At 41.3% G+C, this 16,782-nt stretch overlaps 2 protein-coding genes across 8 annotated transcripts in view; both read right to left on the reverse strand.

Moving 5' to 3' along the window:
* Positions 1–2,115: 2,115 nt before the first annotated feature.
* On the reverse strand, positions 2,116–5,206 carry LOC308073666 (SPEG neighbor protein-like; the record flags this gene model as incomplete). Its single annotated transcript, XM_080412696.1, has 4 exons — positions 2,116–2,254; positions 2,559–2,700; positions 4,219–4,526; positions 5,100–5,206. 4 exons carry the CDS (start codon positions 5,204–5,206, stop codon positions 2,116–2,118), a joined length of 696 nt encoding a protein of 231 aa, XP_080268822.1.
* A 1,656-nt stretch (positions 5,207–6,862) lies between these two features.
* The window catches only part of spegb (striated muscle enriched protein kinase b), a 50,515-nt gene continuing 40,595 nt past the window's right edge, over positions 6,863–16,782 (reverse strand). For 5 of the 7 annotated variants that reach the window (XM_080412504.1, XM_080412503.1, XM_080412502.1 and 2 more), the window contains 7 exons: positions 16,352–16,516; positions 14,486–15,599; positions 14,043–14,282; positions 13,022–13,245; positions 11,562–11,637; positions 10,610–10,759; positions 9,270–10,160 (listed from right to left, as the gene is read on the reverse strand). In XM_080412504.1, the coding sequence (XP_080268630.1) occupies positions 9,905–10,160; positions 10,610–10,759; positions 11,562–11,637; positions 13,022–13,245; positions 14,043–14,282; positions 14,486–15,599; positions 16,352–16,516 (2,225 nt within the window). In that variant the 3' untranslated portion in view covers positions 9,270–9,904. Of the gene's footprint in view, positions 9,240–9,269; positions 10,161–10,609; positions 10,760–11,561; positions 11,638–13,021; positions 13,246–14,042; positions 14,283–14,485; positions 15,600–16,351; positions 16,517–16,782 lie in introns of those variants that run through there. The other 2 variants (XR_013932004.1, XR_013932005.1) reach the window with 2 other exon arrangements.

The raw sequence follows: 16,782 nt of genomic DNA on the forward strand, positions 1-16,782 counted from the left end.
GGAGATATATTGCACTCTGATACATTATTATAACTATGAGAAAATGGCCACCGATCGGATTAAAATGCTTTGTATTGAACAATACGAAAGATACGGGTACTTCTGAGAGCCCGTAAAGAATTGTAACATCCGTGGCCATGAGGTAAGCACTTTCTATTTGAAATCTGAAAGTTTATGTAGATGTACGGGGCAGATATGGAGAAAGTGCGAACACCAGGCTGAAGTTCATCCATGACGGTCTTGACAGACGACCGTCGTGTATCCATGGCTAGTCCATAGTGCAATCTACCATCTGTTTATGGCTGGTTTATATTTTATGCTACACGAAATAATTTGTAACATGGAATACATTGTTTTAGACGTTACATTTATTTGACTGTTGTTTGTTTTATACTTTGAATATAACCCCTGCATCAAGCCTGTAAAATAGATCAGATAAAGTTATTTGTAATTATTTATTTATCAAGAGAATTAGATTCTAATTTCCCAGACGTTTCTTATTTAGCTGCCGGCAACCAGGAGGTTTGTTTGTAGAGTTTGAAAGTTTGTTCGAACTTTGAAGGGTAGCGGGGGAGCCTTGAAACCGACCATGTAAAACGGGCAGTTAGGGACGGTCGTCAAAGTGCGCACCCTGGAGTTTAAAGTCCAGTTCCTCTCACAGCCACTGGGTTGCTCTTTACACAGTACACACACAGCCAGTGGTGGATAAAGTAAAAAAATAAATAAAACTTAAGTAAAAGTATCAATACTGCAATAGAAATACTCTGTTACAAGTAAAAGTCAGGTAGGCTATTCAAAATTTACATGAGTAAAAGTACAAAAGTATTGGTATCAAAATGTAAGCCCAGGTCTCCTGCATGAGAGATACGATTTCTACCCTAGGGGAGTAATTGCACTTATGAGCTTCAGGTAGTGCTGCAGTATAGGTGTCCTACCTAGCTCCAATCGGAACCTCTCCCTCCGCTGTATCGCTCCGAGATGAGGTTCCTCGTTTGTCGGTGCCGTTTGAGCGAAAACTTTACATGTTTCTTACCCCTTTTTGCACATCGTATCCAAAAAGTAAAGGTTTTCAGATTGCTCTCAGATGTTTTAACTTTCAGCGTACAATAAAATCTATCCAACGAGTTGAAAAAAGCGTTTAAATCGCTTCTCTCCTCAGCCGGTTCCATAATATTATGCATTAGAAGATGCGATTCAACATTTGACCAGTAGGGGAATCAGTAATGTTATCTCATTCTCTACGGGCGCAACTTCCGGGTATGTCTTAAAAACATTTTGGAGAGAAGCTATTTAAACGCTTTTTTCAACTCGGATAGATTTTATTGTACTCTAAAAGTTAAAACATCTGAGAGCATTTCAGAAAACCTTTACTTTTTGGATACGATGTGCAGAAAGGGGTAAAAAACATAAACGTAAAGTGGAAAATGTGCGGAACATTTTTGCTAAAACGGCACCGGGCCACGAGGACCTCATCTTGGAGCTACATAGCGGAGGGAGAGGTTCTAAATGGGGCTAGTGTCCTACCCAACACCAGAGTCAGTGGAAGAGCAGAGCAGGGAGAACAACTCCAACCACTGCAGATGTACTAGTTATATTGTATAAACATACTCTACCATAGCCTACAGATTGGTTAAAATAATGTTTTATTTATTAAAATAAGTTCCAGATTGCAGCTTTAAAGATATAGTATGCAACCTTGCCCTGTGTTAAACATAACATCTATTTCTGCAGGTAAACACCACCACACTACTCCAGTGGCTGATAACTGCTTGTATAGAGGGAAATGATGGGTAAAACGTGTATTTATTGTTTTGTTATGTAAACACAGGGGAAAGTTATATACTATGCCTTTAAAAACCCTTTGGTGTCTGGCATTTTGTTTAAAAATGCAAATTTTGGTCATGGGTGGTATGAAGAAGACATCACAAAACTCACAAATAGCAAAAGTTTTCTTTATTAGAATTGATGGTTTATGTACATACTATTTGAACACATCACATACTGTAGGCCTATTATGTTCATGATGCAACAGGGATTTGTTGGTTGCATTCCAATAAGAACAGAGACAGACAGACAGTATGCTACGTATACAGTAGAACACACACTGAGGATGCATCATAGGATGTCCACACGGGCAAATGACTGGTCTGTCCCTAGGTTGTTCTCCACAAAAACCTCATATTTGCCCGCATCTGACAGATTGGCATTTTTGATGGTGAGGATGGTGCTGGTGTCCCCGACATCATAAAACACCCTGGAACACAATGACATCAGCATTGCATCATCACAATATTTCCTGAGTAACAGGATCAGAAATGCTTTATTGCACAAAAAATAAACTTTTAACATTTAAAGACTTTTGTACACATCAAGCCAGAGAACACCATTCAAAACAGAATAGAGGTGGCCGCGTCCGTCAATTGATTTCAATGGAGAAGTGGCGTCATGTTATATTCAGTTCCTTAAGCTATATAATACCGATGCGTACCGATTGCTGCCATTTATATCAACACATTTATCACGTTAAGAGTCGGTTCTTCTAATCTACTGTACAGTACCTTTCATCCTCCTCAATGTCTTCTCCATCTTTCATCCATCCAACATCTGGAGGAGGCTCACCGCTAATCCCAGCCTTGAGCACCACTGTTGTTCCTCTCTTGACCTTCATGTTGGCTGGGCCTTTGGCAACCTTGGCAGGAGCTTGGAGAACATGGGTTCAAGGTTATTTTATTGTTACATCTTGTGTACATGTACATAAGAATACAATTTACTTTTGGTCTGCTCCTCTGAGAGAGAGAGAGAGGTTTTCCGAAGGGATGTACTTCGTAAGCAAAATACAATTAAACAAGGTTTTCCAGGTAAGGTTTCTAAGGAAATTGTGTTTATTATTATAATTATCATTATTATTATTATTATTATTATTATTACTATTATTATTTATCATCATTGGTTATTCACTTCGCTTCACTTCACATAGTACTGAATCTTTGTTGACAATCCAATAAACTCTGGCATGAGAAACACATTTTTGGTATCTGCTATAACATCTTTATGAGGATGTATACAGTATGTCACCTCTTCTTACTTCCTATAAGACCTTATGTTTGCCCATTGCATATGTAAGCTACTTTCTTAACCACTTGAACTCTAGCGTCACTATCCAGGGACGAACATTCGGCAAAAACAGCCGGTCTCCAAGCTCACAACGCGTCGCATTGTAGATTGGCTACATTTGGTGTAGAGGGAAATACTAGTAGACCCAGTATAGAGCCCTGAGGGACCACAGTCAACTAAGTATATAGGAATTAACCACATGAACCCTAGCGGTAGATCATTGGGCAAAAATAGCTGATCTACAAGCTCACAATGCGTCGCAATGGGCTATTTTTGACAAAACACCCTTGGTGTCGAGGGAAATAAGGAGAGGACCAAGTATAGACCCCTGGATGTATAGTGTTTAAGTGGTTAAGGGATGGTAAAAGGCAAACACTTTGCCTTTTGCAGTCATAATGTTTAGTACTAATTGTGATGATATAAACGGTTGCTTAAAGGAATTGGAGGTGACTTGACTTTTCCCACCAAAGCATAATCCACAAGATCCATCCTAATGTTGTGAATAAACAAGGCGATCCTTACTGCCAAATGTAACATTGTAGAATTAAAATTGTGCTGTTTCAGGATTTGAGTGTTCCACATTCACTTCCCCTCCCAGATTTATCCTGCCGTTCTCAGGGGTTCGAAAAGGGAACCTACTATCAAGTGTGCCCCTCTTAACTTTAGCTTCTCAGTTCTTCAAACCACTTTGTAACCAACTGTTACCCCTGCCAAGAAATGAAACTAGCTTATAAAATTATGAATCCACAAGCCCCAGTGGCCAGGTGACAAAAGAAATAGTTGATGTACAAGCACAGTAGATCCTTTGGGACACGTTCAATTCGGCCATAGCCATAGGCCATAGCTTAGTGGGTAGAGAGGCCGTCTGGTAATCAGAAAGTCACTGGTTCGCCTCCCGGCCCCAGTCTATGTTCGAAGTGTCCCTTAGTAAGACACTAAACTCTAGCTGCTCCCCCCCAAGCACTCATCATAATCATCTGGCCGGCCATCAGCTGGGTGGGCTGAAAACTGCCCGTGGCATTAATAAGATATACAAAACTAAATACATTGGGTTTAAATGGTTAAACAAACAAAAGGCACAGATTGATTAAAGTACATACACACCCTCCACAAGAATACAAGCAGATCCAGAGGTCTGTCCAAATGGGTTCTTGATGGTGACTGTGTATTTCCCCAGGTCTGCCAGTACCCCATCTCGGACCACCAGTGCCACAAAGTCTGGGTCTTCGAAGACGTAGCGGTACTTTGGGCCGTCCTTCAGCTCCTTGCCATCCTTGAACCAGACGATGAAGGGATCGGGGAAAGCGCTGACCCTGCACTCCAGCTTGGCAGCGCTCCCCTCCAGGAGGACCACGTCTTTCAGCTCCTGCAGGATCTTGGGTGGGCCTTTCTCCCGCAGTTCCTTACGAGATCTGTGTGACAGACGCAATGATTCAAGTATTATGGGACATAACCATTTGAAATGATGACAGGTAAACCTGCACTGAGAAATCAAATCATCTCATCTCGGTTAACATAGGACAGTTTATTTGTTTCAGCTATAGGTTCTGTTCAAAATGTCATTGCCTTGTAAGGGAAATATATTTTCATGTGGTTTACAATAAATGAATAAAAGATACATGAATAGCATAAGTTTGCCATCTCAATAAAGTGCAATAAAAATCACACTATGCAAACTTCTCACACAGGCATATCATTTTGTATTACTTTCTTTTTCTGCATTGTGTGTATTTCATTCTTCATCCCTGCTATTCTTTTGTTTAGTCTAACAATTTTGATAAAATTATATCCATTAATTAGCACATTGTTACAGTTAAAAAAGTGTTATACAAATTTTGATGATGATGATTATTATTATTATTACCCTTATTATTATTATTAGTAGTAGTAGTAGTAGTAGTAGTAGTATATCTAGTGCAAATATGCACTAATCTAAATGCAGTGAGGATGAGGGAATATCACTGATAAAACATTGAGTATGGTACCTGTGACCTCGGAAAGATGCCTGGATGCGAATGGCGGCTTCCTGGATCTGAGGATCATTGATGCTCAGAGTGCACCCTGGAGGAGGTGCAGTCGTCGCTTTGGACATCTGTGCAGGTCAGAACAATAAATCACTGGTTAGAGGGAACCTGAAAAATAAATTCTTCATATAAGCTTCATTACTCAATTTACCCTTGACTTAATTTTTTTTGTGTCAAAACCTGGTCTCAATTCTTACCCTGGAGATTCACTTCACTCCACTTCACTCCAGAACTGCTCCGGAGTCGCCAGGCATGAGGGTTGTCAGGATTTATATCTAAGGGTCCAGACTAGAGGGGCATGTTGGGCCCTTCAGGGCCTAGGCAGAAGAGGCATCACCCTGACATTCCTTCTCCTTCTATGGGGCTTCGTATTTCGGAACCACACATCATGACAGGGCTGATTGAAGATGCACACCAAATGCTAGAGACATGTCTGCCGATCCTTATATAGCCTCTACATTAAATACTCCAGAGAAAGACTAGAGCAGTTTATAGTTTAGTTAATGACGGCTTAATTGCCTGAAGTATGAGATTGCAATGAGAGTGCTCCCTGGTGAAGATGGAGATCCACAGGTGGGTCTCTGAAGGAGGAATATGCCATGGGTGTGTTCCTGACCCAAGTTGTGGTTCATGAAAGTAGCATGAAGTCATAGACTTCAAGATAGTTCTTCAATTCGATTGGAAACACTGCTCATGATGACAAATGATCGCTTTAAAGGAGGAGTTCACCCAAAAAATTATTTATTTTCTATCAATTGCACACCCCATGAAGCCTTGAATACATGGATTTATTTTGCATTTTTCGCATTCCTAAGCCAATAATTTGATGCCCGGGTGTATTTCCGGTAGGAGACACAAAGAATCTACTTTGTGTCTCCTACCGGATACATTAGCCGGTAGGAGACAGGAATCAAATTATTAGTTTAGGAATACGACAAAAACAAAATAAATCCATGGATTCAAGGCTTCATGGGGTGTGCAATTGATAGAAAATAAGTCATTTTTTGGGTGAACTACTCCTTTAAAGATTAAGTTATTAGCAACAGATAATATACTGTATAACGATAAGATCATTGAGAAATTAACTTCATAACAATTATAAGCTTATGGACTACTGAATGAAACAAAGAACTAAAATAAACCAAAACATTAAACATACAGCTACTGTAGAAGTCTTAGAGGTAGGGTAAGTGATTTTCTTTGGTTAAAACGAAAAGTTTTTGTTCAAAGGTTAAAGCACTATAGTAATCATTGCTATAGAGTGTTTGTTCAGTAAGAGGTTGTCTCTCCTTGTCTCTCCAGCTCTTTAATAAACAGAAAATATGTTCAGGTAGGTGACAAAACTTCAGCCAAGAAGAGAGTACCAATTTATCAGCTTCACTTTTAGTGTTCCAGTTCCAATTTTGTCTGCTGATTTCTTTGTGTCATCACTTCCAATTTCACTTGTTTAATCTGTATCCTGACTGAGTTCTTTATCCTGATTGGATAAAATTGGTATCCTGACCTGAAAATGCATTTTCTGTTTAATGAAGAGCTGGAGAGACATGGAGACTCCTGTTACTGAACAAACACACCCAATGTGTGTGTACTATCAGAATATAGAGGTATTTTCACCAAAGAAAATCTAATCTTTAGTATACATAGGAAATTGCCTTCAGTGATCACTCTGCACTTTTCTGGTTCCATGCTAAAACAAAATGTTGCATCATACTCATATATTTACGTGATTTCCTTTATTGTTCATAGCCTTATCAGCTGTCATGTGATGCCATGCCAGACTCAAACAGAAAAGAAATAGCAGAAGCCGCACCAAATACAATCACACAACCAATAAATAAATAATGGCAAACCCACAAAAGGCAATCCAGTTAATATAATGTTAAAAATAAGGACCTGATAAAGTCAGTCATTTAACAAGCTGTTTTGTTTTTTGGGTTCAATACCCATCACATGAGGCACTGCAATACATTCAATTTCCACAAAATACTGTAGATTCTTTTTTCTTTTTTTTTCTTTTTGTTTGGTACAAAATGTGGAGCTTTTGTCCCATCTCTTGCATTTTAAAACCCTGCTCTGAATTTACAAATGGTTGCAACTTCATTTCAGATGATTACAGAGCTGAATTAATACATTAGAGAGGCAATTAACATTGTTACGCAACATATTTTCATGCTGAAAGTCCCTGTTCTTATTCATCTGAAAATAACCCCCCTTTCCTATTAAAATACATTGACTGAACCAGTAAAGACAAAAAAGAATGGCAGTGATTATGTGGCAATGGCAATACTCCACAGTCTAAAATTAATGAACCATTTCACAATGTTTCTCTTAACCCCTCTCAGCCAATGCAAGAATGAAAACATGTTTCAACTTTATACATAATAGTTTAATGAAATGTCACTCAAGCAGTCACTGTCATACTGTCATACTTTCTCTACGAAAAAAAACCTATACCAACTGTGCTAAAGACCTGAAATTGGTGCAAAAGGTTTGCTGCTCTTAAAGGTTGATTTACTCTGTGATGACTAGGTTATGTAAAGCAACCATTCGACTTATCAACGATATCTAATCGCTTGAATTCATTTTGTATGGCCCAAATGACTATTGTATAATATAAGCAAATACTTGACCCCCCTCACCCCTTCCAGTCTTTTGAAACAAAAAGTTGGACTCGGAACTACCTCCTATTTAAAAACTGTCAGTGTCAACAAAAACAAATACAAAACCTTTTCCCAAGCTGTTCGCTATAATAATGTAAAGTTATAACAGAAATCAACTGGCTTGCTTTCAGCAATGTGTTGATAAACATACATGTCATAAATGGTGGAGTAGACCCTTCATGCTAGCTAATGCTAGAGCTAACTCTAAAACCACTTCATCCCTATTTACGTAGGTGACCGGAGTCCCCCGGGGGTCAATACTAGGCCCCCTCTACACCAAATATATTCGGCAAAATAACCAACGTACAAGCTCACAGCGGGTTGCGTTGCAACTTGTGAGCTTGTCGATCGGCTATTTCCGCCGTTCATGTGAATAAGAGCACTTGTGAAGCACCCTTGAGTGACCCATTATTATCATACCGTGGAAACGTTCAGTGAACTTGTGTAATAATAGCATGTTTAATTGTCTGTAAGGTGACTGACTGACTGACTGGTTGATTCAGCACAACAGCAAACCTCCTTGGAGTAAATTCACTCATCATAAGTATGAATAACAATGCATGTCTAATCACACTACTGTAGTAGCTTTACATTGGGTTACTATAGTAAAAATGTGTATTCAATATTTCAGCTGAGTTTGAGCCTAATGTGATGGTTGGTTGTTGGGTTGGTTGCGATACAAAGTATGGTTTCACATCCACTTACATTGTGCTTAGCAGTTCTTTGAGCACGGGCATTTAAACTGGAAGATAAAGATTTTTTAGTTGTTCACTCTCTTAGGTTTTTGTCTTTGAAAACGAGAGAATATTAGCCCAGGACTTCGCTTAACTGCCTTGTTCCAATAGCCCTTGCAGAGTATCCAATATAACCTCTTAAAAACCCCATTATACAGGTTTTTCAAATGATTAAAATCCATTTCTGAAACCGTTAAAAGTCTAGCCACTGCTTGAAGTACTAATAGAAGGTGTCTCCTGAAATGGCAGTATCATAGCCACAATTCACACCACAATACAGGTAATAATTTGAATTTCCATCGCTTATAGATGGTTTAGATGAGGGCTTGGAGTGGTTAAGGTATATCCGTAAGGATCTTTGAATGCGGTTTGCCAATGAGATTGTGTGGTGGCCTCAGACTCCCAGATTCAGAGCTTGGGTGCCAATAATATATATGATTGTGCGATTTGCACTGCTCTGTAAGAGGACTTATAACCGGTTACAAGTCACAGCCCTTACAGCACAAACATCACTGCAATACCTCTCTTTTTATTCCTTATTTAGTTATTTTGCTGCATACACTGTACATTAAGAAAGTTCTGTTATTTTGTTGTCTTGAACAATGACATTAAAGCTCTATCTATCTAGTTTCTCTCTCTCTCTCTCTCTCTCTCTCTCTCTCTCTCTCTCTCTCTCTCTCTCTTTTTCTTTCTCTCTCTCTCTCTCTCTCTCTCTCTCTCTCTCTCTCTCTTCTCTCTATACTGTAGGTCTGATGCACTTTCACAATACAACAATGCTCATCTTCTAAACAATGTCAAACTTCTATGGCAGCCATTTTAAGTCTTATTCATTTAGGTATTTTAGGTCGTTATTACCACTGCAGGACAGGAATGGTCCTCACAATCCATTCAGTAGATGATGTTCTGTCACTTGAAATAGATGAAAGTCATTTATACAAAATGTGGATTTCTTTTTCTTTTTGATGATGCAAAAATCTCATTTGAAAATATGCGAGGTCAAATATATAAAAATGACAAAAGGTACAAACCTTGAGCTGTTAACCTAGACTAGCATTCTTACAAGGACAATTTGACACAAAGCAACGCCATCGAGCCCTGGTACCATTGCATAATTTCCTCGGGTCTTGACAACATTCTTTCACATTCACTTTTTTTTTTTCAAGAACCAGAAACACCAGAGCTCTTCAGCTAGATCAGAGCCAGTGCTGGTTTCTTGTGTTTGTCGTGCCTCTTGGTCAACCAAGTCAGCTGTCCCAACAACAACATGACCTGGAGAGGCCTCCTCCTCTAACCCTTGGCCCCATGTCTTGCCTTGTGCTGAGCATATACTCCCCTCAAGGTCCTGCCAGCTTCGTGTTTTGAGAGCCTCTCCTCACTGGGCGACGGTTGGGACGGGTGAGGTGGGCACGTTGGGCAGCGTGGGACTGGTGGGCGTGTGTGGCGAGCTCTGGTAAGAGCGCAGGAGGACCTTGTGCTTGGTGGCTTCCACCTCTCGTTTCTGCTGCTGTTCAGCGAGGAACTCCTTCAGACGCGTGGTGGTGAAGGTCAGAGTCTGCCTTCTGAGGCGCATCAGGTAGGCATCCTGCAGCCAGGAGTTATTGTAGCAGTCCTTGATGGATGGACGGGCCCTAGGGGATGAGACATGGACACTTTCAATACATAAGGTGACCATTTCACATCAGTCACACAGTATGCATGCCATTATAGGCAAAACTGTTCGAAAACAGCAGATCTACAAGCCGATTTACAAGCATTGCGACACATTGTGAGCTTGTAAATCAGCAGTTTTAGCTATTCATATTTTTTTTTATTTGGAGGTACTGTAAATAAATATGTGTTCCAACATGCACATGTAATGACAGTCCTACCTAGTCTTAATGGCAAACATATTTTTGCCATTAAGACTAGGTAGATCTGTTGTTACATGTAATTAAGCATCCGTATTAATAAAAGCCATTAACTACGTTCAGTCAGTTGTTTACTAGCTGTAGCAAAATGTCATGACAAGCTAAGCCAGAGATTGCATATAATAATGGACGTTAAGCATTGGGTGCAAAAACACTGAAGCTCAGCTTACCAAGGATAGCTACACAGGATCTTTTTAAGAAACAGAGAGGCACTTTGGGACACATTCTGGTACATCTTGGAGAGGTCGAACTTTGCCGCCAGGATCCTGCTTTCAGTCTCTTGAGGATCGTTGTCCGTAAACGGTGACCTGCCGCTTAGCCTGGAAACCAACGACAGTTGTGAAACTGCTTGAGCCATATACATAAATCAGATCAAATTAAATCTACAATAACAGCAACATCCATGATTAGTTCATTGTCCACTTAAACCCTATATATTTAGTTGACCGGAGTCCACCAGGGCTATTAGGCCTCCTCTTGTTTTTGCTCTACACTAAACATCTTCTGCGAAAATAGCCACTCCACAAGCTCATGCATTGTGAGCTTGCAGATTGACTATTTTTGCAGAATGTTCGCCCAATAATATGGATATAAGGGTTCAAGTGGTTAACTTAGCTTTTTCTTAACAACACTACCACTGATGGCAAAAAAATCTGTCTGAAAGGAGTAGTTCACCCAAATTTTCTATCAATTACACACCTCATGACGCATTGAATTCATGGAGATAGTTTTGTTTTTGTCGCATTCCTAAGCCAATAATTTGATGACCGGCGGCCTCTCTGGTAATAAAATCTTTCCGCCGGTAATAAAATGATTTGCTTAGGAATGCGACAAAAACTAAAAAAATGAATTCAATGCTTCATGGGGTATGTAATTGATAGAAAATAAGTAAATTTTTGGGTGAACCAATCCTTTAATAGAATTCAGTTATTCATATATTTAAACAAACATCAGGAAGGTTGTTTTCAGCGCCAGAACTCTGAACATCAAAGAGTTTATAGTTAATATCACTACTACACGTTTCCCATATGAAAAGTAGTCATGTTTAAAGTGTACCATAGGTTTTCTATTTTAAGAGGCCTTTACTGGGTGGAAACCCTTGTAAGCCACAGCAGTACTCACATGATGAAAGTCAGCACGCCCACGCTCCAGATGTCAGCCGGAGGTCCCACCACGTCCCCTTTCAACATCTCCGGAGCTGGAGAACAAGTCAACACACACAGTCCTCATCATATGTCCTGCAGAGCTATCATTATGTCCCCTATTGTACCAGACAGCCTCTAGTTTACGGCTTTAATACATCAGGACCCAGTTGCACCACCTCACACTAAGTTCAAACTTAGCCTAGTTATAGCTTAAATGGCTTTAAAAAAAAGCCATTTAACCCATTTAGCCGGGAAAGTATCTGTGTCATTTTTAGACTTCTTTGGCTATTCAAAAATAGCAGATATACAAGCTCAAAGCGAGTGCCGCGCTATGAGCTTGTAGATCTGCTATTTTTTGTTTTTTATGTGAAAATTTGTGCAAATCTTTAAATATATATATATTTTTTTTAAATATATATTCAAAGATTTGCACTCATTTTCACGATAAAAAAAAAAAGGCAGATCTACAAGCTCATAGCGCGGCACTCGGTGCCACGCTATGAGCTTGTATATCTAAAATGTAAATCTAGAAATCTAAAATGACAGAGATACTTTCCCGGATTGAATGTGTTTAAGCTATAACTAGGCTAAGTTTGAACTTAGTGTGAGGTGGTGCAACTGGCCCCTGATGTGCATTACTGCGTGTATGACCTGCTGAAATGTTCAAGGAATTTCATTTAGGAATGCTCTTGTTGGTGCCGTTGGCTGCTATTCTCATGCTCTTCGCAAAATATAAAATATATTGTCGCTGTTGGGCAGAAACCTTGTATCTACATATTTATTTTGATTATGTTTTTTCATGAATTAATGCCATGCTTTATACTTCAAGGTAGCAGAAATAGCTGATATACAAGCTCACCTTTAATGACATGCCCAAAATAGGGACACCAGGTTGAAAGCGTGTCTGTGGTTTTATAACCAATGAAAAGTATTAATGACCCTATAAGCGCATTATAATGCAACCTTTAACTAAAGTGATACCATGATTTGTTTCTATAGACACAACATACATTATACAGTGATGTAGTCGTGTAATAAGTAGTCATGTAATAATAGTCATTATCCTGTGGTGTGACAAACTGAGAATACATAATTATTACATAACATTGCTGCTTTACAGACACTTTAAGATGAGCTTGTGACTAAATAATAATTACATAGGATCCATTGGAACATCCTGAAAAGTAACAGTTCAAGACATACACAGTTTCCACCCGACAGTGACGACATACTGTATGAAGTGCTGGTATAGACCATATTCACACGGCGGCCATATTGCCATTAAGTCAATGAAATGCCACCCCAGTTGCCACCCCAATTGCCACAGCAACGCAATGTTAAATTCCAAAATGGCCGCAGTGTGAATATGGACTATTGGCCTGTGAATCTGCATTTCTTTTATAACTCTCACTAGCTTAAGAAAATCAGGACTCTTACACATGTAGTCCAGTGTGCCAGCAGGGGGGCTGAACTGTTTGAGGAAAAGAGGGTTGAAGCTCTGGGCGGTGCCAAAGTCGATGATCTTGACGACGTTCATGTAGGTGACAATGATGTTGTCGGGCTTGATGTCCAGATGCAGGATGCGTCGGTTGTGCAGGTACTCCAGACCCTGTAGGATCTGGACAATGTAGGCCACCACGTCATCCTCTGAGTAACGGAACCTGAGGGACACCAGAGGTGAGCAGCTCACGTTACTTTAGTAGGCCACATGGATGGCTATAATTATAAGTTTCGTGTTAACCCCTTTCAAATAAGGCCATACTGTAACCTCCTGGAAATATCTGGATGCAAATTGCCAGGTAAACATTTGCTCATTTGCATAAGATGTGTAACAGGATCAAAGTATTTCGTTTTTGTTGTTGTTATTGTTGACCGACATGCAGCAAATATGTGTTTTCACACCTAATCGGCACATTTCTTGTGCACGTTGCCAGTAGGCCAAGGAAGTAGATCCCTGAATATTTTGTTTTTGTGTGTGAATATTTTTCACATTTTGGGAAGGGTCTCAGAACATTACATCTCCATCAGCATTCGCTCATTGCTGAAGGAAGATACAGATGCAATTGTTTAATAGACTCCTACTAAAGATGTAAAAGGCCTGTCCTGTACCTGTCTATGACAGTGGTTCTCTCAACCTTTTCATGTCAAGGACCCACACAATGATACTGTATAGATTTGAGTTACAAATGTTCGCTTAAAAATATATATATTCAAAGGTTTGCACAAATAAACGATTTAAAAAAAAATGCAGATCTACAAGCTCATAGCACGGCACTCGGTGCTGCGCTATGAGCTTGTATATCTGCTATTTTTTAATATCCAAAGTATAAAAGGTTAGAGTGGTTAAAATTATTGTGATGCTATATTAAAATATTTTGCTGGGGATCCCCTGGATCCCCCCCCAAGGACCCCTTTGAGAACCAATGGTCTATGAGACTGCAGAGAAGCTCTGTTGTACCTGTCTATGAGACTGTAGAGTATCTCCTTGCCACTGCAGCACTCAGAGATGAGCACCAGGTAGCGTGGCGTGACGTAGGCCTCGTGCAGAGCCATGATCTTCTCGTGGTGGAGAGACTTGAGGATGTCGTATTCCTGCAGCACCGTCGGCTTGTTGTCCCCCTCGTAAGGAACGATCTTGGCCATGAAGAGGTTGCCCGTGGCGTTCTCCCTGCACTCGCGGATCACCCCGAAACGACCTCTGTGTGACAAGAAATGAGTCAGAGTTTCCACTGCTAAACACTATAAACACCACAGGAAAAAACTATCGAGGGGCGTTCTCTGTAAAAGTGTTATTCTTTTGTCTTTTTAAATGTCCAGTGCTGTAACTTGTTTTAAAATGGTTCTGTTTCACACATACTGCGAAATGACATTTCGAATTATATACAGTAGATAAACGCTGACCTGGCTTTCTCATCCATGAAGGTGTAGGGTTTCTGGGGCACTCCCTGGCGGAGGGATCCCAGGGGCGTCCTGCGGCCCGTGGGCGTGGCCCGCCCGGACGGAGTGGCCCGTCCGGATGGGGTGGCGCGGCCATCTCCTCCATGCCCCACCGGCGTCAAGCTGGACACCAGCACCACAGGCTTGGTGGCAGCAGGGGCGGCGGAGGTCGCGGCCGTAGATGGAGGCGTTGCTGCGGGCGGGGCCGCTGTGGAGGGCGGGGTGACACGTGACGCGGCTGCCGGCGCGTACATCGGAACGGACGAGATGGGTTTCCCGATGGTGGGGGCAGGAGCGGGCGCAGGTGGTGTCTTGGCGGCCGTGGTGGTGATGGGACTCTGGGGCTTGGGCGGGACGACGGGGGGCACCGCCAGCTTGGCTTGAGGCTTGCTCATGTTGATGCTCAGGGTGGTCTTGGCTTTCGCTGGGGTGGCTTGGGCCGCAGGAGGAGGAGGGGACTGGGCGGGAGCCGTTTGGGAGGGTGTCTTGCTGGCCGGCGGAGGTGCAGTGGAGGGGCCGGCAGAGGGTTTGGCGGGAGGTGGAGAGACGGACACAGCCGGAGACGGGGCTGCGCGGGCGGGGGTGACAGGTTGGGGCGAGGCGGTGGATTTACTAGGGGTGGGTTTAATGGAGGGAATGGTCATTGAGGACATCATCACCACAGGCTGAGCAGGGGCAGTAGTGGTTACTGTCTTCACCACAGGCTGGGCAGGGGCAGTAGTGGTTACTGTCTTCACCACAGGCTGGGCAGGGGCAGTAGTGGGTGCTGTCTTCCCCACAGGCTGGGCAGGGGCAGTAGTGGGTGCTGTCTTCACCACAGGCTGGGCAGGGGCAGTAGTGGGTGCTGTCTTCACCACAGGCTGGGCAGGGGCAGTAGTGGGTGCTGTCTTCACCACAGGCTGGGCAGGGGCAGTAGTGGGTGCTGTCTTCACCACAGGCTGGGCAGGGGCAGTAGTGGGTACTGTCTTCACCACAGGCTGGGCAGGGGCAGTAGTGGGTACTGTCTTCACCACAGGCTGGGCAGGGGCAGCAGTGGGTACTGTCTTCACCACCACAGTTGCACTGGATTTAGCTGGTTCTGTTGCAGGACAGAGATGAAGGGAGCAATTAATAGAATTATTAATAGGATTCTCAGCCTTTTGTACATTTGTACACTCTCTGAGTTACAGACCTGTAAGGGTCCATTTGGTTCCTATTAATAATTTAGTTGGGGACCTTCTGGAGCCCCCTCAATGACCCTTAGGACTACTGGAATAAAAGCAATGTAATATAGATCTCTGTGTATACTAAGCTATGCTATGCTATCAGTGTCAAACAATGTTCAGCATTAATAGCAAATATAAATGTTCCTCAGTAGATAGTAGATACTGTAGCGAATGAATTCACACATTTGTTTGTATTTTTGACTCATCCTCCTGCAGGCCAGACAAAACCCACAGGTTTGGTATCCAGGTTTGGTATATTTTCATACCTGCTGCGCATTAAATTTGCATTGTAAAGGTAATACAGGAAACTGTCAAACTTCTTTATTCAAATAACTAAGTTAAAACTTTCCAGGCACAGGCAAATCTATAGTGATAATATATAGCTATCCACAAGTATAGAACCACAATATGATAACATAATAAAATGTGTTTGAGTTGCATATGAGATTAATGGCATCCACTGCTCCTAACAGGAAGAGTAAAATTTACTCTTAATGCAGAGGAACAGGCAAATGTACTTGACAAAAAGCCCAACAACAACAAAAGCGGACACAATTATTATTATTATTATTATTATTATTATTATTATTATTATTATTATTATTATTATTATTATTATACACACCTGAAGCATCCAGGCAGACCACCTCAGAGAGGTTACTGTAAGGGCCTTGGCCAGCTTTGTTGACACATGCCACTCTGAACCTGAAGGAGCCCCCTGCTGGCAGGTCCACCACATTGTAATAACAGTCTGCAACTCCTGTGGCCACAATCAGCCAGTTGGTCTCACCTACAGAAAATACATAGGTTTCATCAGATGACACATTCTATGGAAGCTAACTTTAAATACAAATACGAATCTTAATGTATCTGTCGGATCTAAATAATGAACTAAATGGCTATATATTTCATTGTTGTATGAACCTTACTTAATGTGAATTCAAAGTGTGCATGTTCCCTTATTTGCAATGTGCAATGAATGTAACATTTAATATGAAGATTATATAAATAATATAATATGAAAGCACCTTATTATTATTAATGAACAATTAGAGA

This window comes from Gymnoscopelus braueri (assembly GCF_963280865.1).
Source record: "Gymnoscopelus braueri genome assembly, chromosome: 18".
Taxonomy (NCBI): domain Eukaryota; kingdom Metazoa; phylum Chordata; class Actinopteri; order Myctophiformes; family Myctophidae; genus Gymnoscopelus; species Gymnoscopelus braueri.